At 38.7% G+C, this 18422-nt stretch overlaps 1 protein-coding gene across 4 annotated transcripts in view; it reads right to left on the bottom strand.

The window, feature by feature from the left end:
* ATP9B (ATPase phospholipid transporting 9B (putative)) overlaps positions 1-18422 on the bottom strand; it is a 206060-nt gene that overhangs the window by 139382 nt on the left and 48256 nt on the right. For all 4 annotated transcript variants that reach the window (XM_081253348.1, XM_081253346.1, XM_081253347.1 and 1 more), the window contains one exon: positions 11441-11492. In XM_081253348.1, the coding sequence (XP_081109474.1) occupies positions 11441-11492 (52 nt within the window). The remainder of the gene's footprint in view (positions 1-11440; positions 11493-18422) is intronic.

The raw sequence follows: 18422 nt of genomic DNA, 5'->3' as shown, positions 1-18422 counted from the left end.
TTTTGTTTTGTATTTTTTAAGGTTGTACGTTTTTTTACACATAATGCTACTGCACACTTAATAGACTGAAGTATAGTGTAAACATAACTTTTACATGTACCAGGAAACCAAAAAATTTATGTGACTCTCTTTATTGTGATATTCACTCTATTGCCATGGTCTGGAGCCAAACCTGCAATATATCTGAAGTACGCCTGTAATATGAACTCAAACAGACCCACACCAAGACACATTATAATCTAACTTTCAAAAAGACAAAGAGAATCTTGAAAACTGCAAGAGAAAAGAGAATCATCATATACAAGGGATCGTCAGTAAGATAACCACCAGATTTCTCATCAGAAGGAGATGGCATTTCTATGGAGGCCAGAAGGCAGTGAACCAATCAACTCAAAGTGCTAACAAAAAAAAAAACTGTCAACCAAATATCTTCAATCCACCAAAACTGCCCTTTGAATGTGAGGGAGAAATCAAGACATTCTCAAGTAAACAAAAGCTGAGGAAGCTGGTGACCACTAGACCTGCCCTGCAAGAAGTGCTCAAGGCAGTCTGGTAGGTGAAATGAAAGGCCAGTAGACAGTAACTTGAAGCTGTGTGGAGAAATAAAGATCTCAATAAAGGTTTATTAATGCATGGCAATTATAAAAGCTAGTATTATTGTAAGAATGGTTTGAACTGCACTTTTTCTACACGATTTAAGAGATTAATAAATTTAAAGAAAAGAAATTATTAGTCTACAAGCCAGAATTACTGTAACTTTGGTTTGTAACTTCTAATCTTGTTTTCTACGTAATTTAAGAGGTTAATGCATTTAAAATAATGATTAGTTTATGTCTGGGGAACCCAGTGTGTGAAGATGTAATTCTGTGACATCAACAACTGGAAGGATGGGGGTAGAACTATAAAGGAGCAGGGTTCCTATATGTTATTGAAGTTAAGTTGGTCTCAATTCACATTAGAGTGTTTTACCTTTAGGACAGTAAATGTAATTCCCATGGCAACCACGAAGAAAATAGCTATAGAATATACACAAAAGGGAATGAGAAGGGAATTTAAATATTTTACTACGAAATATCAACCAGAAAAGACAGTAATGTAGGAAATGAAGGACCAAAAAAAAAAAAATGCTATAAGGCATAAGGAAAACAAACTGCACAATGAAAGAAGTTGCTCCTTATCAGCAATTACTTTAACTGTAAATAGGTAAATATTATTCAGACTCCTATCAAAGACAGAGATTGGCAGAATGGACAAACACACGATCCAACCACATGCTGTCTACAGGAGACTCACTTTAGATACAAAGATACAAAAAAGTTGGAAGTGAAAGGATGGAAGAAGATATTCAATGCAAAACAGTACAGCAGTTTCTAAAAAAGTTTTTTAAAGAACTACCATATGACCTAGCCATTCCACTTCTGGGTGTAGGCCCAAAAGAACTGAAAGCAAGGTCTGAAAGAGACATTTGTGCACTCATGTTCATAGCAGTATTATTAACGATAAATAAAACACGGAAGTAACCCAAGTGTCCACTGATGGATGAATAGATAAGGAAAATGTTGTAAATACATACAACGAAGTTACTATTCAGACTTAAAAAGGACAGACATTTTACAATAGATGGACCTTTAGGACATCACACTCAGTGAGATAAGCCAGTCACAGAAAGACAAATACTGCATGAATCCAGTTACCTGAGGGTCTTAGATTGTCCAATTCATGGACAGAAAGTAGAACGGTGGCACCAGGGCTGGGGGTTATGTGTATTTTATGTTACGTGTGTTTGAACACAGTAAAAAAGAAAAAAAATAAATTCACTTCAAAAGTAAAACCATTCACCAACCTTAAAAAAAAATTACTATAATGCTACAGTAATCAAGACAGTGTGGTATTGGTGAAAGAGTAGACGTAGATGAAGGGAACAGAATATAGAGAACCTTTAAATAGAACTCCATAAATATAGTCAAGTAATCTTTGACAAACTAGCAAAGGCAGTACTATTGAGCAAAGATAGCCTTTTCAACAAATAGTGCTGGAACAACCAGACATCCACACACAAAAGAAATGAATCTAGTCACAGACCTACACCCTTCATAAAAAATTAACTCAAAATATATCACAGACCTAAATGTAAAATGCAAAACTATAACAGTCCTAGAAGATAACCTAGGAGAAAACCTAGATGACCTTGGGTATGGTGATGCCTTTTTAGATACAACACCAAAGACGTGATCCCTTAAAAAAAAAAAAGCAAAAACTGATAAATTGGACTTCATTAAATTTAAATTTAAATTTAAAACTTCTGTTCTGCAAACATAGCAGCAAGAGAATTACAAAACAAGGCACAGACTGGGAGAAAATATTTGCAAAAGACACGTCTGATAAAGGGCTGTTAGCCAAAATATATAAAGAACTCTTAAAACTCAACAATAAGAAAACAATCCAGTTAAAACACGGGCCAAACCAGAACAAAGAAGATACAGAGATGGCAAATAAGCATATGAAAATATGCTCCACATCACATCGTCAGGGAAATGGAAGGTAAAACAACGAGACACCACTCCACACCTACGAGAATGGCCAAACTCCAGAACACTGACAACACCAAGGCTTGTGGGGATGCGGAGCAACAGGAACTCTCATCATGGCTGGTGGGGATGCAAAATGGTGCAGCCACTTCGGAAGACAGTTTGGTGGCTTCTTACAAAGCTAAACATAATCTTACTATACAATCCAGCAATCGCACTCCTTGCCATTTACCCAAAAGAGCTGGGGAACTCATGTCCACACAAAATCCTGCATGCAGATTTTATACGAGCTTTATTCATAACTGCCAAAACTTGGAAGCAACCAAATGTCCTTCAGTCGGTGAATGGATCAACTATGGTAAATCCAGACAATGGAGAATTATTCAGCAATACAGTGAATTGAGCTAGCAAGTCATGAAAAGATAAGAAGGAACGTTAAATGTTTATCACTAAGTAAAAGAAACCAATCTGAAAGGGCTGCATACTATGTGGTTCCAACTACATGACATTCTGGGAAAGAAAAAAACCACGGAGACACTAAAGAGACCCATGGCTGCCCAGGATGGAGTTGGGGGCAGAGGTAAATAGGCAGAGCACAGAAAATTTCTAGGACAGTGAAAATCCTCTGTATGATATATATAATGATGGATGGATGTCATTGTACATTTGCCAAAACCCATAGAATGTACTACACCAAGAGTGAATTTTCATGTAAACTATGGAATTTGGGTGAGGATGATGTGTCAGTGTCAGTCCATCAATTGCAACAAATGCATCACCTGGTGGGGGATGCTGATGATGAGGGAAGCTACGCAGGTGTGAGGGCAGGGGGCGTACTGGAAATCTCTGTACCACCTCACTTTTTTGTGTGAACTTAAAAAAATAAAGTACAGGGCTTCCCTGGTGGCGCAGTGGTTAAGAATCCGCCTGCCAATGCAGGGGACACGGGTTCGAGCCCTGGTCCGGGAAGATCCCACATGCCACGGAGCAACTAAGCCCGTGTGCCCCAACTACTGCGCCTGTGCTCTAGAGCCTGAGAGCCACAACTACTGAGCCTGTGAGCCACAACTACTGAAGCCCATGCTCCACAACAAGACAAGCCACCGCAGTGAGAAGCCCGTGCTCCGCAACCAAGAGTAGCCCCCGCTCGCCACAACTGGAGAAAGCCTGCACGCAACAATGAAGACACAACATAGCCACAAATAAAAATAAATTAAATAAATTAAAAACATTAAAAAATAAATAAAAAATAAATTAAAAAGTACAAAATAAAAAAGAATTTTTAAGAAACATATTCAGATTAACACAGAAAATATACACCAAACATATTATACAAACTTTTTTCTTTGCAGGAAAAGAACACTGCAAATAACTGAAACTGCACTATAGAAATGCACATTTAAATTTATATTTGAACACCCGCAAAGATGGAGACTACTCTCCATTGTACTTTTCTCATATTTGTATTGCCGAGCTCCCCTTTCCCTGTATCAGTGTGTGCTCCTATCCATCAATTTCATGTAGAATTATACTACTGATCAGCGCAGCTCAGCACCAGTGCAGCTCTGGTGAACGGCTGACTGCAAACGTGGTCCTGCAGTAGAGCTCACACTGCATGTCCTCTCCACTTCAGCTGCTAATTTCATCAATAAGTTATCTCATGGCCTTTTACCTTTTATCCAGAGGAAGAGGCTGCCGTATGCCAGGTCACCTTTCAGTAGTGATCACTACAGCAAAACAGAAGCATTAGACGGGTGGGCACCCCTCCAGGGTGAGGCCCTGACCTTCGCCTGGGAGCTGCAGGGAGATGGGGGCCCTGACTTCTCGGCTGCACTGGCCTAGAGCAGAAGCTTCCTTCACATGGAGCTGGGGTAGGTCATGGCTAAAATTCCACAGAATCAATCTGTTCTTACCAAGAAAGATCTCTGAAGAATATTAAAACAATTACTTTCAAAAGATATACAACTGAATACTGAAGATTTATTTTAGGGATTTTCGTGGATGAAACAATCCTCTGGTGATTTTCAACCAGGGGCGATTTTGCCCCCAGGAAGCATCTGGAGACTTGGTTTTCATAGTAGGCGCTGGGGGTGGGGGCTGGGAGGGTGCTCCTGGCACCCGGGGAGTCGAGGCCAAGAATACTGCTCAACACCCTGCAGTGCAGAGACAAGCCACCACAACAAAGAAATACCAGGCCCAAGCGTCAACAGTACTGAAGACAATTCAAAACTTAAAAGCTGGTGGAGCAGTGGGAAGAGCCAGTCTTGGGCTGAGCACTGCCTGACAATCCACTCACTGACGCTCCCTGTCCAGGTGCTTCACCTTATTAAGGTTTTCATGTGCACAGTGGAAAATATAAGACTTACTTTGGAGTGGTGGTGTAAAATTTAGAGGAAAATCTATTAAAATCTGCCAGCGAATGGTATACACCAGGAACTTACTAATTACTTAGCTAATTATTTCTCAAATTTGGGGAGCTAGCTAAGGTAGCTATGTAAGAACACATCTTTACACAGCTTAGTCCAGTGCACCTTTTGCACAATGTTCTAAAACTAAAATGGGTCCGTGCAAATCCACATCCACCCCTAGAAGAAATGGACCCCTGCACATCTGTAAGCATTTCCTGCCTCTCTTACTCTGCGTAAATACCAAATACTTTTCTCTTGGAGCCAATGCACTTTCAACTAATTACAGCCACCAGCAATTCAGTATCTGAAATGCGCCCCAGTGATTCCTGAACCAAGTACATTTAATCCTTTTAACTACCGATGGCACAGGCATTAGTGTTGCCAGCATGAATCTAGGAGATTCATACAGGTTAAGTCACTTCTCTAAGACATAATAGGATAGAGAGCTAAGAAAAAATTTTTCAGTCACCTAGTTTATCTGTTGAAGATATATCTATGAGACCTTCATCTGATTTCATGCACCCTGAAAAATATATCTAGTTATGTAAATAAATTTTGTTATGTATTATTTGTCAAAAGATTTATGATAAGGAGAATAACTGGTTTCAACTAAAAAGGAGGACAAGGAAATTTGCAGTACCCATTATTTTACACTTAGACCTTTTTCTCAAGATTGATTTTTTTCCCTCTTAAATATATGCATGGTTATATATATCTGTATGTGTGTGTTTTACAAAGCATAAAAGCAACTTAAAAGGGATTGGATTCTAGATTCTGTATGACACATACTTTGAGACATCCATGCCAACAGCTTGGCTCCAGGTTTGCTTTCTAACATACAAAATAAGAGAAGGTGAGAATATCTCCAGTCTCTTAAATTTCAAACATTTTGTGTTTCTAAAAGTGAAACTAATACCTTATCTAGGTGTCTGTAAACTTATTAACCACGGGAAACAATATATTTGCCATTCTTAAAAGTAAAAGGCTATGCCTCATGTTAAATAATTACACGCTCTTTTTAAAATTTAGAGGAAACTGACGTATGACTGACCTTCCAGTACTATTACATTACTAGGCTCACAGTAACTGACATGATTTAAAGAGAGAGACAGAGAGAGAGAGAGACAGAGAGAGGGAATGAACCGCAGCAAAATCCGAAGTATGGCCAACTTGACTTGCCTTACACGAAGTATATCTCGTAAGTTTTTAACAGCAAGCACTAGCTACAACTGATGTCAGTTGAGGCTCGGTAAAAATGAATTATTAAATTGGTCGGCTTATACCCTATTGCTGACTTCTTATGAATACTTGATTTTATTTGGTATAATTGACAAGAGTTGACAACAAAGGACAGGTTTCATGACAATCAAACGAAGATCAACTCGTGTATATGTCGCCAAGGAGAGCGCATCAAGTGGTGATAAAGTAATTGATGGGACGCGGTGAGACAGGGCACATGAGTCTGTCATATGTTGTAATAAGTGACCCTGTAATATTAGCAGACTGCCTGCAACAGCTCACAACTCCAATAGGTCTGAAAGAGACAGGCTACAGTATGTGCCCAAGAAAAGAAAAATAGACATTGGCTTTGCATATACAACACCAGATCGTTTGCCATTAAACTGGATTTCTCAATCATTTATATGACTTAATGACTCTGCATGAAATTTTTAAGCTGGTGGCAAGATGAATAGCACCACAGAGAGAATGTGGATGAGTACAGTGTCATTTACCTACCCCTCGCCCTCTAACAAGTGACAGCTGAGCTATTGTAATATGTCCCAAACACTTAAATGATAATGTCATCACTTAGGAGACAAGTGAAAAAGATATTGGCATTTATAAGAGATGGATGAAAATTAGTTCTAAAGCATTAATTTCTCTTAATACCACTAAAAGAATTGTGTGCGTTCAGGAGATATTTGATCTGAATTAAGAAACTGATGAAGCAATTGATTAATTGGAATTTAAGCCATCAGTCACCAGATCCATCAACAGCTTCATTTACATTCTAAACAATCAACTGACGGCCCAACAGAATACCCTGTATTAATACACAGTCAATATGATGCCACGAAGAGACGCACTGAGCCGTACTGACAAACGCCCAGTGGCTATTGTCCAAACTCAACACGCTGCATAGATTGAAGACTTTCATACTGGCTAGGGTTTAGAGATCCTTACTATAACAGACAATGTATTACCGGGGTTTTCTGAACTGAAACTGAAAAATAATAAAGTAATATTAACAGTGTTAGCAGATACACAAAAAATTCTAAACGTGTATGTTTAAAAACAAGGCTTTAATTTAAAACCTTAAATAATTATATAAAGTCACACAAACAGAATTTCTAAAGCTAAGAATCCTTGATTGAAAGCAGTGTTACGACACATTTTATACAGCTGGGAAGCTGTCTGGTCCATTTTATAAAGAGAAGAAAAATATCATGAAACAGTAATCTGACATTTTACTATCTCCATTAAGAGTAACAGTAATTGTTTTAACAATTTAAATTTGACAGAAAAAAAATCATAAAACTGAGGAATATAATAGAACCACAGGTTAAAACAGATGACAGTAAGGTCCTAAACTTGGAGCCATTAATAACCATCCAGGAATATGTTAAATAATAAAAATTTAGCATACAGGTATATTATGTACATTTTTCGGAGGAACAAAGTGATAATTCTTAAGATTCTCAGAAAGACCCATGACCTCCAAAATATTAAATATCATTACCCTACAGAGAGAAACTGTCCCTACAACATAGAATACAAAACAAAATTTGAGAAAAAAAACATTTTTAAAACATAATCAGTCTGGATATAACGTTATTTATCTGTAGTTGGCACATCAGAGAGTATCTCACTTGCCTAATGCTCTAATATTCTCTTCATGTTTTGCTATCTTATTACGCCATAACAATGATACGGTGGCTGAAGAACAATTTCTAAAACTTCAGCAAACATTTACTAGCCCTCAGATTCTTCCTCTGAAAAACTGACATTTCTAACAATCTTCCAGCTTTAAAGAGATGGGTTTTGTTCACATTTTATCTCCTAACATAATTTATATACTCTATTTCTTCTAAGTTAATTACCTAAAGCCATTTCCACATTGAGCATAATATTCTTAATCTTACATATATTCCTACCATGATCACTACAAGGGCAATTAAATATAAAAGCATCTCCCGGGATTTCCCTGGCAGTCCAGTGGTTAAGAATCCGTGCTTCCGGGCTTCCCTGGTGGCGCAGTGGTTGAGAGTCCGCCTGCCGATGCAGGGGACACGGGTTTGTGTCCCGGTCCGGGAAGATCCCACATGCCGCGGAGCGGCTGGGCCCGTGAGCCATGGCCGCTGAGCCTGCGCGTCCGGAGCCTGTGCTCCGCAACGGGAGAGGCCATAACAGTGAGAGGCCCAAGTACCGCAAAAAAAAAAAAAAAAAAAAAAAAAAGAATCCGTGCTTCCGGTGTAGGGCACATGGGTTTAAAAAAAAAAAAAAAAAAGAATCCGTGCTTCCGGTGTAGGGCACATGGGTTTGATCCCTGGTCGGGGAACTAAGATTCCGCATGCCGAGTGGTGCAGCCAAAAAAGAAAAAGAAAAAGTATCTCCCAAATGCAAACTTTTTGTTATTCATTATACTGAATACATTTACAAACAAAGACAAAGAAATCATAAATAAGTAGGGATGGCAGTGTAAAAATCTCTGAAAACCCATTCCTCCATAACTGTAATGAGAACATAAGCAAAAATTGTCTAAAGCAACTTTTTCAAAACTCTGGAAAATAATCAAAGACTTGCAACAATCCCAGGTGCATTTATTCAAGAAACAAGGCTAAATCTAGCTATGAGTGAGATGTGTGGTGTTTTGACTTGTCCCTTTTCCAGTACCCTGCCCCCAGTCAAACTCCACAGTAGCTGAGAAAACCAACAGTCTGGTAGCCAGTGAGGGGAACAAACCAGGGCTGGGACTCCCCAAACCCCATGCCCAGACAACTGTAACCACCTGACCAGGTAGAGCTTGTCTGGATTTGACTCAACCCACAGCTCATTCACTGAGAATGTGTTTTCCCTGGAATGTTTGTCAAAAACAAACAGTGGCAATTGTTTAATGTCACAGCTACCTTGGGTGGTGGTTAAAACTGGGGTAAACAACAAGCTGACCAAAAAAATTTAAAAGAAAAGCTGAAAAATCAGATAACAAGAGCAAAAGCTCTATCATATCCCCAAGAGCCTAGAAGGCCACCTGCCAGTGCAGGGCTGCACACAGTGCCCTTGAAAACCTGAGAGGCCCAAATCTCTCACACTGGCTGACTTTGAGGCTCTGTACAAACAAGAAGTGAAGGCAAAGGCAGAGTTTTAACTGCCTGACACAGCTCTGCAGGTGTTAAGGGAACACTAGCTATTTGTAAAAGATAAACCTTGCAACTCTGGTACTTGATAATACTTCTTTGTCATATAGAGTCCACTTGGTGACAGAATGGGAGGGGAGTCTGTTCCACACAGTCATTAAGGAACCTAAACTGAGGGAAGCTCTGCCACCTTCAACAGGCAGCTTCCAAGGTTACCCTGGCCATGGACACATAGCCAGAACAGGGAAAGCCGAGGCTGGAAGTGGTACACATGCCGTTCAGCCACCCTCCTTCGGCCACACCTCAGGGCATGGCCCCATCTAACTGGACAGGAAAGGGAAATGAACTGGAAAAGTAGTTCTCCAGTCTCCACCCTATGGGAAAAACAAAACCACACATTAAATAGCACACAATAAAGTAAAGGTATCAAGTGTACAGAGGTCACTTGATTATTAGGTGTAACTGAATTCTTCTGTTAATGGCAGCCTCATCTTACGATGTAAGTAATCATAACTACAGTTGGTGAAAAGAGAAAACATTTTTCTTCTCTCTCATGACTTAAAGTGTCCTTTTAAAAAAACGCTGTTTAGGGACTTCCCTGGTGGTCCAGTGGTTAAGACTCCTCGCTCCCAACACAGGGGGCCCGGGTTCGACCCCTGGTCAGGGAACTAGATCCCGCGTGCCACAACTAAGACCTCGCATGTGGCATTGAAGATCCCACATGCCGCAAATAAGACCCGGTACAGCCAAATAAATAAATTTTTAAAAAAATACAAAAAAACAACAAAAAAACCCCCCACTGTTTATAAATGGAGAAAAAACTAAATCAACAACTCTAAATTTTAACCATGTCCTTTCTAGAGTTTTCAGGCTACAGATAATAATACATATGCTGAGCTTCCCATAAAAATATTGCTTATTTATGCAACAAAGTCAGAAATATAAGGCAGAAGGAACTTTGGATATTACTTGACAAACCTCTCATCATTTTAGAGATGATGAAAATGTATGACCACGTGGCTAGGTCATATAATTAGAAATTGGTCAAAGCAGACTAGATTTTAGGTTTCCTGATTTCCAACCAATGGATTTTTTCTCCTTGAGCACATGAGGCTTCCTTCTCATTACCCCTTTTGCACCTTCTTCTTCTTGTTTAAAGCTCTGGCCGTATAAGTATCATTTTCTCTGTGAAGCCCATTTCAACTCACGTAGGCAAATTGTCTGTTCCCTCCCATTACCCCCACATGTCTTTTATTTATTTATTTGTTTCTTTCTTTATTTATTTTTGGCTGCATTGGGTCTTCATTGCTGCTCGCAGGCTTTCTCTAGTTGCAGCAAGCGGGGGTTACTCTTTGTTGTGGTGCGTGGGCTTCTCATTGTGGTGGCTTTTCTTGTTGCAAAGCACGGGCTCTAAGCGCACAGGCTTCAGCAGTTGTGGCATGCGGGCTCAGTAGTTGTGGCACGTGGACTCAGTAGTTGTGGCTCGCAGGCTCAGTAGTTGTGGCTCGTGGGCTCTAGAGCACAGGCTCAGTAGCTGTGTGCATGGGCTTAGCTGCTCCGCGGCATGTGGGCTCTTCCCACACCAGGGCTCGAACCCGTGTCCCCTGCATTGGCAGGAGGATTCTTAACCACTATGCCACCAGCAAAGCCCTCCACATGTCTTTTAATACTTATACTATCCATACAATCAGAGTATTGCTAAACGTCAATGTGTGTACTTCCATAAGTAAGTAGATCATGAACTCTTTGAAGAGAGCAACTTGGTTTTATTCCCTTTTGTATTCTAAGCAACAAGTAGCACCGCACATAGTAAGTCCTAAATAAATGTTTGCTGAATGAGAAATAAAACTGCAAATGCAGAATAGCAATCAAGTTTTGAGGAACATCACCATCTATTTAGATATCAAAATGGACTTGAATGAAAACTTTCACTTGATATAGGAAAGGATATTTTTTAAACCAACATATTATACAGTAAAATCATTGTTTTAAACATAAACAGTTAAATGTGATTTAGAAATTAATGAATTCAATACATTATCATTCAAAGAAAAATTCTTACAAGAATAAATTTAACTTTTATCTTTCAAAATGAAAATTAAACTGCCAAAATACCAATCATAAGCAATATAAATAAAAATAAAAATACCTGCTTTTTCTGATGTCCTAAGAAATACCATGTCCGATGGAATTCTTTGATTCTGCAGAGTAATATAAAATATTAATTATCTATATGCAAGTTTACAAATTAATACAATTCCATTCCAAAGGAGAAATAGCTCCTAAAAACAACTAAAATAATGTTATATTTCAACTCTATGCTAAACAATTAACATTCATAATTTGTATAATAAAAATGAATATTTTAACTCATATTTTAGTTAGACCTCTAAGTTTTTTTCTGCATCAATGAACCATGTAAATGGCATTTAGTGATGACCTGAAAACTACTTCATTTCCTGAAAAATGTTAAATATTACCATTTCTGTGGCCTCTGTTGTACCTCAACTCACACGTACAATATAATAGTTACTGCCTTATAAAAAAATGATGTCCTCCCTATCAGACTAAGTGACCTAGAAAGTGAGAACAGTGTTCTTCCACCACCTTACACAAAACAGAGCATATTGAAAACGAAACACTTAATAAATGTTGAGTGAAAGAATAAATGTACAACTAAGCAAACAAAACCCCACAAATTTACAAAGCAGAAAAGGAGGAAAACTCAAAGGTCACTATTCATACATTTATTTAATCACTATTACTAATATTAGTATTAATTAGTATTACTAATAATAATTAGTATTAATTAGTATTACTAATTAGCATTAATTAATTAGTTGGGATAGATGTACAAACTAAAAGAAAAATATAATTATAATAAGAATACTTCACATAGTTTCATGAATTATTTATATTCTTTAAGACCTAAGTTAAGATTTATCTACACACAGTAAAGAAATGAACTACTTGTCAGTCAGCAAGCAACAAAAACAAACGTAAGTTGTTAAAGCTGAAAGAAGATATGCTGTAGAATAGAGCTATTATTTCTAACATTTCTTTAGGCAATTGTTAAGACCTAAAGAACCTTTAGGTGAAGGGGGAAATCACAAAGGAAACTAGAAAATATTGTTAATGAAATGGTAATAAAAACTCAACATATCAACATATCATGTGTGGAACACAGCCGAAGTCAGGAAAATGATAAGAGGAAAATATACATGATTAAACTGCATACAACAGAAAAGGGAGGCTAAAAATATACAAAGGACTAAATATCCATTTGAAAGCAGGAAAAAAAAACCCAGCCAATAAATCCCGAAGAAAGTACAAGGATGTAAACAAATATAAGAGCAAAATTAATGACACAGAAAACAGAAACATACATACCAGTAACAAACAGCAAGAAGGTAAATATTTCTTTAAATATGCCCATTTCGGTAATATGAAAAAACTAGCACTAGAATAAAACTGATAAAAGATGGGCAAGCCTTCTAAACAAAAAACTGTAAAACATTACTGAAAGAAGTTAAATGAAGCCTAAGAAAATAGAAAACACCATGTTCTGAAATTAGAATATACAGTATTGCAAAGATGTGAAGTGCGCATACATTGACCTATACATTCAACACAAACCCAATCACAATTTTAACATTTTTTTTGGTGGGAAATGACAAGATATTCCTAATATTTACAGGGAAATGCAAAGGCCAAGAATGACTAGACAAGTGTGAGAAACAACATGGAGAGTTGTCTGTACAATATAACAAAACTAAATATTAAAATAGAATAATTAAGACAAAATGGTATTCCACTAAGATGGATGATTATATTAATGAAAAAGCAGAGAATCCAGAAGTCGGCCCACACATCCATGGACACCAGATTTATGAGAAAGTTGGCACTGCAAACATCTTTTCAATAAACAGTGCTCAGAAAACTGGATACCCATGGGTGATGAGAAGAGATAATACCTGGCCTCTGCTTCAATCGAAACAAGAAAATCTACTCCAAACAAATTATACTTCTAAATGTCAAAGTCAGGGACTCCCCTGGTGGCACAGTGGTTAAGAATCCGCCTGCCAATGCAGGGGACACAGGTTCGAGCCCTGGTCCGGGAAGATCCCACATGCCGCGGAGCAACTAAGCCCGTGCACCACAACTACGGAGCATGCGGTCTAGAGCCTGCGAGCCACAACTACTGAGCCCATGTGCCACAACTACTGAAGCCTGGGCGCCTAGAGCCCATGCTCCACAACAAGAGAAGCCACCGCAATGAGAAGTCCGCACACTACGATGAAGAGTAGCCCCCACTCACCGCAACAAAGACCCAACGCAGCCATAAATAAATAAATAAATAAATAAATAAAATTTTTTTAGATGTCAAAGTCAAAACAATAAAACCTAGAAGATAATACAGAAGAATGTTTTCATGACTTTTTGGTAGGAAGAGAATTCTTAAACAAGACTCCTTCCCCCTACCACCACAATTTAAAAAAAACTTATTACAGTTGAAAAGATTAATAAGGTTGACTTCATTAGAATTTTTCTTTGAATGATAATATATTGAATTCATTAAGCATCTCTGTTCCACAAAGCACGCTAGGAAGGAAAAGATATTCACAACATAAAACTAATAAAGGACTCCCATCCAGAATACTTGAAGGCCTGCAAACTGTTAAGAAAGGATAACTCTGAAGAAAAACAGCAAGAGATTCTCACAGGCTTTTCCCAAATAAGAAAGATATCCAAAATCATATGAAAAGGTGTCCAACTTTGTTAGTCTTTACAGAAATGCACATTAAAACCACAACCACTATGTACAATTTGGAAATGGTAAATTTAAAAGGTTGGCAATGCCAAGTGTTGGCAAACATGAAGGAATGGGAACACTTACTCACTGTTGATCTGAGTATAATTTGATACATCACTTTGCAAAATCATTTGCAGTAAGTACTCAAGTGCAACATACACACTCACCCCAAGATCCAACAAGTCCACTCCTCAGTACACATGCAGCAGCAATGTGTGCACATGTGAGCCAGAAGACATGGTCAAGTATGACTCAGAGGTATCATTCCTAACAGGCAAAACTTAGAAGCAACCCAAATATCCACCACAGTAGAATGGATAAAAGGCATACTATGTAACCACAACATGAATGACTTACAGCTGCACACAACAAAATGAAGACTCTCATAATCAGTATTGGGTCAAAAATAAGCACCCATCCAAACACAGCCCCATCCCACTGAATCTTCTAGGCACCCTTGTTGAAAGTCTGTTAACCAGAAATTTAAGGCTTTATTTCTGGACTCTCAACGTTTAATTTATGCCAATTCCATACTGTCCTGGTTAATGTTAACTTTGTAGAAAGTTCTGAAATGGAGAAGTGTGAATAGGCCCATTTTGTTCACATTTTTAAAAACTGCTTTGGCTGTTCTCAATCTCTTGTATTTCCACATGAATTCTGGAATCAGCTTGTCAGTTTCTGCAAAGAAGTCAGCTGGGATGTTACGAGGGACAGCAGTGAACCTGTAGATCAGTTTGGGAGTACTGCCATTTTCACATATGAATGCTTGTGCTCCACGAACCTGGGACGTCGTCCCGTTTATCCAGGTCTCCTTTACTGTGTTTTCACAACGTTTGCCGTTTTCAAAGTACAGGTTTTCTTCTTTTGTTACGTGTATTCGTAACCACGATTTTATTTATAAGTATTTTATTCCCCTGATCCTATCATATCACACATGGAATTTGTTTCTTAACTGTAGACCATTACCCTTTATTCCCTTATCCTGTTTTAGTTTCTATGAGGCATTAATACATAGACTAGAACCTTCAAAGTAAGTATTGGATACTTTTTCTTTTTCCCTCCTCTCAAGACTCTGAGCAATATAGGGGCAGGGACCTGTGTTTTCTTAACATGAAACTACCATGGTGTAACGTACAGCAGTTTCTCTGACCATGACCCGTTCAGGATATCTGAACTGTTTCTGACTTTTGGCTATCATGAATAATGCAGGTATAAACTTTCATGTTCAAGCTTTTGTGCCAATCTAAATTAATAGTTACCTGTGATAAAGGTCCAACAGTTCAACCGCTGGGTCAGATGATAGTTGTATACTCAGTTTTTGAACAGACTGTCTAATGATTTTCCAGAATAGCTGTAACATTCGATACCCCCACGAGTCGTGTGAGTGTCCCACCGTCTTCACGTCACGGTCAGCGTGTGTACTGTCATCATTGTTCATTGTAGCCATTCTGCTATATGTGTAGCAATACTTCACTGTACTTTCATTTGCATGTCCAGATAACTAATGATGTTGAATAAACATTTCATATGCTTATTTTCTATCTGTATGTCTTCTTTGGCTAAATGTTCCTTTATTTATTTTTTGCCCATTTTCTAATTTGATTTTTTTTTTTTACTGTTGAGTATTAAGAGTTTTTACATATTCTAGATACAGATCTTTGTGGATATATGGCTTACAAATATTTTCTCCCAGTCTGTTTTTCCACCATATTCACATGTTCTTTCACAAAGCACAAATTTTTAATTTTAATGATGCAATCTATCAATTTCACCCTTATATGCATTGTGCTTTTGGTGTCAAGTCTAAAAACTATTTTCCTACCCTAGATTCTGAATATTTTCTCCTGTTTTATTCTAAAAGTTTTACAGTTTTACATTATATATTTAAGTCCCTGGTCCACTTTGATGTAATATCTATATAAGGTGTGACATTTAGATTATGGTTCATTTTTCACCCATGGATGTCCACTAGTTCCAGCCTGTTTTGTTGAATGGCTATCCATCCTCCATCTTAATTGCTTTTGCACTTTGTCAAAAGTCACTTGAGCATATTTGGGTGGGTGTGTTTCTGGGTTCTCCATTGATGTTTCACTATCTTTGTTTCTACCCTTCTTCTGCCCTATGTTAATCAATATAGTAGGAAGTATGCCTTAACGTTAGGAGAGTGACTCTTTCCACGTTATTCTCCTTGTCAAGGTTGTTTTTGCCATGTTAGGTCCTGTGCCTTGCCAAATTAGTTTTAGAAAAATCTTATTTTGTCTTTAAAACCAAACCAAACAAACGAAGAAAAAACCTTGCTGAGATTTTGATACATACATCTGTGTAAGAATTCAGTTACTGTTCAGGTTTCCTTATTAAGCTGAGAGATAATCTTTGGAATTTCTCGCTTCACCTTGCATGCATAAAGGATCATCTGACCGTGACTCTGAATGGTCCTACCCTCCCAATTTCCAGGTACATGTCAAACACATACTTCTAGGCTGAATCTGAAACTGGAGAACTAGGAGTTTAAACCCAGATGCAGTGAACACTGAAGGCCGCATCATCCTCTTTCCACTTTCTGTCCCAGGCTGCAGCTGCTCTCCCATGTTCTACGGCTACCGACATCTATAACACTGAGCCAAAGCTGATTAGCATTATTCTTGTAAATACCCATAAAATGAATATCGATGTACTAATTTTAATTCCATGTTAAGATAAAAAATTACAACTATCCTATAACATAAAATCCACCATGGAAATACCCAAACATTAATTTATAAATAGGAATACGGTCAAAAAAAAGAAAAATATGGGGCTTCCCTGGTGGCGCCGTGGTTGAGAGTCCGCCTGCCGATGCAGGGGACACGGGTTCGTGCCCCGGTCCGGGAAGATCCCACATGCCGTGGAGCGGCTGGGCCTGTGAGCCATGGCCGCTGAGCCTGCGCGTCCGGAGCCTGTGCTCCGCAACGGGAGAGGCCACGGCAGTGAGAGGCCCGCGTACCGCAAAAAAAAAAAAAAAAAAAAAAGAGAAATAGCTTTTCTGGTTCGTGATAAGTATTCCCAGGAGTCTTAAATAAAAAGCAGAAGGACAAAGCCATTTGCTACCACATCTCTGCTATTTCCTTATGACGATTATATCAACTGGCAAGAAATACCTTTTATCACTATAAAAATCACAAAATTGGTTTGACAAATACCATGAATCTACTACTAAAAATTTATCATTTCCCAGTAGTTACTGGAAACTATGTTATCAAACTTCAGAATACTCAGTGTTTTCCAGGGAAGTAAAATATATGAAAAATTTTTATATGAAAATGAAAGTACAATTGGCAATATATAAAAAACTAAATCAGGTAAGTGGTGCCACCCCTACTTTTTAGTATGCAGCAGTGCTTCCTTAAGGCTAGTGAAGACATTTTAGAAGTCTTCCCTCTAGCTTTGCTACCAAATCTTTAAATTTCAGAGTAGCACAGGATACCACACACATGCTCACATATGTGTAACACTGGTGCATCATCCACAACGTGCTATCCACTGGACACGGAAATAACAAACAAACACAAAGAGGTGCAGCTCCACATCAAAGGGAAACCTTTACCTGGATGTCTACAGAGGCCTATGTCACTCACCAATCTTTCTCACTGATGGAGAAGACACCTGTGAGGCCAGAGAGACACTGAAGAGGAACACCCAGACAGATGTAGATCTACACAGATGTAGATCTCTCTTTCACATCTACCTGTATGACTAATGAGATGGCCAAGAAGGGTGCACCTGTTACTCAGTAAAAATGGGAGGACTGAGGGAAAACGGGAAGGTGAGTGTACTGCTACGTCAAACTAAACAGCAAAGGTAAGGGAAAAAAAGGGTAAATAGGAAAGTTAAGGAGGAAATAAGAGATGGAAGAATGAAAAGGCCAAATAGTACTCATTTGATTCACGAAGAAGATTCTATCCTAACCTGACACAAGAAACACGAGACATCCTCCTAAAAGTCAAGAGGAAAACAAAAGGTGATGGAGCATCACTCTGGAGTCTAGGTCTCGGAGACGGTTCAACCTTTCTGCTGGCACTCACACTCTCTCTTTCCCCCTCCTGCTGGCAGGCCGGTGGTGGGCTGCCCGGTGGAGAGGCCCATGTGTCCAGGAATGAGCGTGGCCTCAAGCCAAAAGCTCGCAGAACTGAGGCCCTGAGTCCAAAGAGGCACCAAGCCCTGCCAACAACCCCAAGAATGAGACTGGCATCAGCTCCACCCCCGTGGAACTTGGAGGTGATGGCTACTAGGCTGACACCTTGACACAACTTGACTGAGAGCCTTAAGGGAGACCCAGAGC

The sequence above is a fragment of the Mesoplodon bidens genome, assembly GCF_964165515.1.
Source record: "Mesoplodon bidens genome assembly, chromosome: 13".
In the NCBI taxonomy this organism is placed as follows: Eukaryota; Metazoa; Chordata; class Mammalia; order Artiodactyla; family Ziphiidae; genus Mesoplodon; species Mesoplodon bidens.
This window is presented reverse-complemented; position numbering and strand designations above follow the sequence as displayed.